At 40.5% G+C, this 6,589-nt stretch overlaps 1 protein-coding gene across 1 annotated transcript in view; it reads right to left on the bottom strand.

The window, feature by feature from the left end:
- Positions 1 to 1,711: 1,711 nt before the first annotated feature.
- The window catches only part of JADE3 (jade family PHD finger 3), a 212,481-nt gene continuing 207,603 nt past the window's right edge, over positions 1,712 to 6,589 (bottom strand). The window contains exon 11 of the mRNA XM_069204297.1: positions 1,712 to 4,995. Within this exon, the coding sequence (XP_069060398.1) occupies positions 4,097 to 4,995 (899 nt within the window). The 3' untranslated portion in view covers positions 1,712 to 4,096. The remainder of the gene's footprint in view (positions 4,996 to 6,589) is intronic.

Here is a 6,589-nt window from a genome sequence, read left to right as displayed (position 1 = left end):
AGAGCCTACTGAAGAGAATTTAGTAACCCCTGATAATGCAGGCTGCAGAGAGGTCAAAGGGGGATCAAAATGCCGGTCTGTGCCAGGTCCAGCAATGAGCAGTTCTTCTTGGACAGCCAGTAAGGGGGAGATAGCAGATTCTACACTGAGAATGAACAAAGCCACTGAAGAGGTTGGTCTGCTCTATCTGTACAGACGATGATGCACTTAATATTTTCAATGACCTCTATGTAAAAGAATCAGATATAATCTGTAGTGATTTACAGTTTCTAGGTCAACCATTTGGTTTCACAACATCGGAGATATTAGAGCATGCTTGCTTTTTTTGAGAATGGTCTTCTCTTTCAAAAGAAGCAGGATTAACTTTGCGTTTAAGGGATGAGGAGAGGCCGCCAGACTGATTAATTTGGCATAGAAGATTAATTTGGCATAGAAGGTTGATTTGGGGTCAGCATATTGGATCATACCAATTATTCAATTTAGTTGCCCCTTGGCTGGGATTAAACTTCTGAAGATTGGTAGGGGAGACTGTTGCCAAAAAAGGTCATGATCTTGGAGGATTCTTGGCCTAGAATATGTTGCTATAGTCTTGGAAGAAGGCCTTACAGACATCAGAGAACTCTTGCCACGTCAGGCAGAGAACCCAGAAAAGGTATGCCAGTTCGATGCAGGCCGAGATTTTTTTTTTTTTTATTTGATGGAGGGCATGTCTCTAACCCCGGTAGAGTGTATGACAGCATTTCAACCAGTGTGTTTACAAGAGTCTCACTGGTACAAAAAATGTTCTTCTATTCTAGTTGGGATTTGTGTCTTCACAGTCACTCAGTGCTAGTCCTTCATAATCGCTTCCACTTTCCCTGAAATACTCCGAGCCTCATTCCATTGCATTTCTCTCCAGTCACACTCCATTTCTATTGCTTGCCAACCATGTTTCTGTCCTTGAGCCAGCCTCTCGTTTATAATATGCACCTTCACTCCATCTAAGTGTCTCTCGCTGCCCGCTTCAACGTATTTTGCAATCTCACTCCTTAGTGTTGATGACTTTTCATTTAAATGAGATCACATACTTTTCTTTCATCTATTATGTCCGCACAAAGCAAAATACATTTGTATCGAATGAGACAGATAGAATTGATCACTACTTATTTGCATTGTTGCACTAAAACTATGGAAACAATAATGGCTAGAAAACTGAATTCTTCCTCAAATTAACTTCTGTCAAGAAAAAAAAAAAAAAAAAAAAAAAAACCTTGACCAACCATCGTGGACTAACTGAATCCCTTTCTCGCCCTCTGTTAAAGGCCTGGCGTTCATTCTATATTCATTGTTCATAATTATTCCTCCCAATAACAAGCTGACAAATGCAGTCAACTTTCAACTCGCGTTTTCAAATACATCAACCATCTATCTTCTCTCACCTGACCATCAACTAGCAGTTGTACATTCACGAGTCATAGCCAGACTGGACTTTGGGAATGCAAATCTTGCAAGTGCTACTCCTACAGCCATTGCACCACTCAACGATGTCGTTCATTCTACATCTATATAAAGCAGGTGTATTGTGCAACAGCAAAACCAGTTATTAGATCGCCTCAATCGCAATATGGCTGCAAAGTATCTTGATTGCAAGCTTTTTGGAAATCAAGTCAATCAGAAAAATGTAATCAGGTCAAACGCTGAATAAAGAGAACCACAACAAAATAGATTTATTTTAGCAGACATAATTTAATGAAAAAAGTACTTGTAAAAAGGAGGACATCTTTAAAAGGCAGAGTCCATTCTGGAAAATTGAATATATATATTTATATATATATTTATATATAAAACAAAATGCATAACACAAAAAAAGATTTTACAAAAGGTTAAGAGGTAATACTTTCAACAACATTTAACAACCAAACAAGTACAGTAAACCTAGCAAATGCACTTTTTGCAGCAAGCAGGGACAATACTTCTGATACCCAACTAAAAGATATCCTTCATTTACATAGTAAATTGATTTAAAGAATATCAAAAATATTGCCCACAACAGAAACACCCTTAGCTAAAATTGGCAAAATGTGTTATTTGCTAAAGCACCAAAACATGTAGTTTCTCTCCATGCTTGCCTTGCATGATAAAGTACAGCAGCATATCTAGGTTAGTGCCTCTTTCGACTTAGAGAGAGGGTCAGTGTGTTAGCTCAGTGTCTTTACACGCTTAGCACGTGTAGAACTAAACAATATAAACAGAAATTAAGGAAAGAAACATTAGAGGTTGGTACAGTGCACAAGAGAGCTGCCTTTCTTTGTCCTAATGGGTAAGGCCCAGGTGACAGCCATCCTTTCACGGACAAGTGCTTAGACACAGATAAGGCCTTACAATTACCAAACGTTTTACCATTCAGAATACAGAGCTTTTGAAAATGAGACAGCTTTAGAGTTCAACTGTACGTCTACAAAGTGGGAGAAAAAAGTCCAGCACAAATTTAAAGAATGTAGGTAAAAAATGACTTTATAAATCGCAAGTTGTCTCAATGTTTGTGTTGGGATTTGCATGTGGTGGAAAGACAGGGAAACAGTCCCGGCGTTTATCACACTCACGTTCTTAGTTTACACATCAGTACAGATTAATTTCAAATATTAGTTTGTGGAAGTACAATTCCTAAACCCTACTGAGACTTTTAGTGTTAGATTCCCATGGCTAGTCTACAAGTGCCATGCATGGCTGCACCAGCTGACAATGGTCTGGCATGAGGTTGGAGTCTCAGTGAACAATACCGAGCCAGCACTCTTACTGTATTAAAAAAGATTATCACCGGCTCAGCTCTCCAATTTCTATCTCTAACCAACGATAGCGCCTGAGATGACAACATTACTTCTGACAAAACCTTACTCACTAACTCAGTGGGTTGCAAAAACGTTTCCCATAGCACCACACTTTCCTAGGTAAGGAAAGCCTGTGTAGTTGTGCAGATCATTTCGCCGAACATATTGCTTTTGCGGTTGTGTGTATTTGCGGTCGCGTGTAAATACGTTATCATTAGAACAGCCCTGAGGTTGAATGCTACTCAGTTTGTTTTAGCATTTAAAAAGTTATCAGCACAAGTGTTCTTAGTTTCGGAAACGGCTCTGACGGCCAAGGTTGATACGCATCCTGCAATGAATTAAAAAAGAAATGTACTCAAAGTAAAAGGAGATTACCACACACAAATGACCAAAGTGAGCTTGGGAGCGCCAATAAGATCATAAAAAGCAAAGCAAACCCCACTGATATTTCCACATTCCCAACCCCGCGAAAGCAGGCACAGCTCATCTGTGATTGCAGCTATATTAGCATAGGAGTCACTTTCATGTAGTGCATCTACTCCAGAAAACATTGTTTGAGAGCTAGACGTTTGTACTTGTTTGATGGGTAAAGGTTTATACAGAAGAACCCCATAGCCCATACCCATTTGTACAGAGCACCCACAACTGTAGCACCAGAAGCTGCATCCAGGTTTGGGGAAGAGGAATAATTTATGGTAATCTTGTGCAGGATCAAAAAAAAAAAAAACAAGTGTCGGGTACAGTGCGAGAACACGAAGTTTAGCACCCCTTTCAAACAAAATTCACAATATGTAAACAGGGATGCACGTTTTTGGTGTATTTCCACTTAATAGCCTTACAGGAACATTCAGTCACAGCAGTGGAAAAACCAAAGGATTACACGGCCTTTCACCAAATTAAAACATGTGTAAATAAAAAACACCTTTCCGGCTGACAAAGAAGCAGCATTTTTTCTTAACCAAAGACTAGGTAGGGCCCACCGATTTTCAAGGTATCTTAGGAAAAATTGAACCAGGAGTTACATCATCCACTTCTACATGCATCAATGCTGCTGCCTTTCACAGCCTTGAAAGAGACACACATTAGGTACAAGCTATTCCTGAAGGCTACTTTAAGGACTTGATTGATAATCCACATTGAATTACTGAAGGACATTTGTAGACATCAATTATATTCTAATATCACTGCACTATTCTCCTACGTTATGGACCTTTGAGGGACGCTCTGGTGCCTACAGTCTCACTAATCTATTGGAAATATATCACAGTTGTCAATGTTTAGAGTTTGTATCACCTTTGCAGTGAGCTGTGAGAAGGTAAGTTTGTTTTGCTTTTGCTGCGACAATTTCTGCCGAAGTCTTTAATTGGGCTTTCAAGGCCAGAAACATTTCTCCTTAGCTGGTTCTGCTCTCTGTTCTCGTCACTCTCTGCTTCAGAGTCACTTAGTTCTACGTCGGGACAGTACCCGTCATTGTCCTGGTAGGGAGCAACTGCTGCAGGATTGTCTGTCTGTTTACTCCATACCTGATCTTTTGTTGTCAATCTCCTATGCGACTTGTCAGAACTCCGGAGGCCTTCCGTGGTCCTCACTAAACTGTTAGTTGCCTCTTTGAAGGACCTACTAAAATGCTCCATAGTGGATTTTCTGAAGCTGCTCCTACTAGTTGAGTGAGAAGTGAGAACAGATTCTTGATCATAAGCTGTATGGCTGGCACGGCCTCTTTGCACAATGTCTCCTGCTCGGCTTACAGCTCCATTGCACTTGCTAATTCTCAAATTCTCATGGTGAACTTTCCCATTGCCATTGGAAGATTGTCCATGTAGCACAGCTTGGAGAGCTAAGGGTTTGCCTAATGTCTGACGCATGTGAAACTTTGAGGATTCTGTAGGTCCTGAATTGTGCAAATCCTTTTTGGCAAGTCTAGTCTCTCTGATTACTCCATTACTCTTATCATCTGAATGTCTGGAGTAGGATTTCTTCTTCAACTCTGCAGACCCCGTGGTTTGAAGACCTTTTTTATTGCGCATTGGGCTGCGGCTATTTTTCTCCACAGAAAAGGTACTATCCAATTTTGTCTGGGTGTTTAATTTAGAGTGACCCAAAGTGACTTTTGGCATTTTTAACTTCAAAGTGATGCGTGGAGGTGGATAGAAAAGTGTCTTTTCCAAAGCACTTGAGAGAGGATGGCCTGAGAAAGACAAGAGAAACAATATTTTAATAACCTAAACAAAATAATTGTAATGAACAATACTAAATACAATGTATTAGTTCTGGCCCATGCATGTTTATGTCGGCCAACCACCAAAAACCAAAACATTATAGAATAGCTATCAGAATTAACAGTGCAAGAAACAGTGGAAAAAACAGTGGAAAAGCTAATGTAGCTGTGCGTGGCCTACATTTGTGAAGGTGGAGCATTTCAGCAGACTTCCCATGTCAACAAATCAACAAAAGAAGGGGAGGCAGATTGAAAATGTCTTACAACTAATTGACGCATAAGAAATCTATGGTGATTCAATACATTTTTAAGTGACAATACATCTACTAGTTGCGGTTAGGTAAACCATTCTATAAATAAATGCTCTATGGAATAGGAGGAAAAGAAGTTAGCGTTTATGCAATGACTAATGAAAATGTCACTTACCCAGTGTACATCTGTTCGTGGCATCAGTCGCAGTAGATTCGCATGTTCTGCAATAGCTCGCCATCTGGTGTTGGGCCGGAGTGTTACAAGTTGTTTTTCTTCGAAGAAGTCTTTCGAGTCACGGGACCGAGTGACTCCTCCTTTTGTCTCCATTGCGCATGGGCGTCGACTCCATCCTCGATTGTTTTTCCCCGCAGAGGGTGAGGTAGGAGTTGAATTGTAGTAATAGTGCCCATGCAATGGAGTGACTAAGTATGCACCTATTTAAGGTTGAGATGATACATATATAAATAATTGAAGGTAACTTCCAAACTGCTACAGGCTCCCGGGGAGGCGGGTGGGCACATGCGAATCTACTGCGACTGATGCCACGAACAGATGTACACTGGGTAAGTGACATTTTCAGTTCGATGGCATCTGTCGCTGTAGATACGCATGTTCTGCATAGACTAGTAAGCAGTTATTTCCCCAAAAGCGGTGGATCAGCCTGTAGGAGTGGAAGTAGTCTGAAATAATGTTCTTAATACAGCTTGACCTACTGTGGCTTGTTGTGCGGATAACACGTCTACACAGTAGTGCTTGGTGAATGTGTGAGGCGTAGACCATGTGGCTGCCTTACATATTTCTTGCATTGGGATGTTTCCTAGAAAGGCCATGGTAGCACCTTTTTTTCTGGTTGAGTGTGCCCTTGGTGTAATGGGCAGCTGTCGTTTAGCTTTAAGGTAGCAGATTTGGATGCATTTAACTATCCATCTGGCTATACCTTGTTTTGAAATTGGGTTTCCTGCATGAGGTTTTTGAAATGCAATAAAGAGTTGTTTAGTCTTTCTGATGTTTTTTGTTCTGTCAATGTAATACATCAATGCTCTTTTGACATCTAATGTATGTAGCGCCCTTTCAGCTACGGTATCTGGCTGTGGAAAGAACACTGGAAGTTCCACTGTTTGATTTAGATGGAACGGTGAAATAACCTTTGGCAAAAATTTAGGATTGGTTCTTAAGACGACTTTATTTTTGTGTAGTTGTATAAAAGGTTCCTGTATTGTAAACGCCTGAATCTCGCTTACTCTTCTTAGGGAAGTAATGGCGATGAGAAATGCCACCTTCCAGGTTAGGAACTGTATGTCGCAGGAGTGCA

This window comes from Pleurodeles waltl, chromosome 8, assembly GCF_031143425.1.
Source record: "Pleurodeles waltl isolate 20211129_DDA chromosome 8, aPleWal1.hap1.20221129, whole genome shotgun sequence".
Classification (NCBI taxonomy): domain Eukaryota; kingdom Metazoa; phylum Chordata; class Amphibia; order Caudata; family Salamandridae; genus Pleurodeles; species Pleurodeles waltl.
Note: the sequence above shows the minus strand (reverse complement) of the source record. Positions and strands in the feature narration are given on the sequence as shown.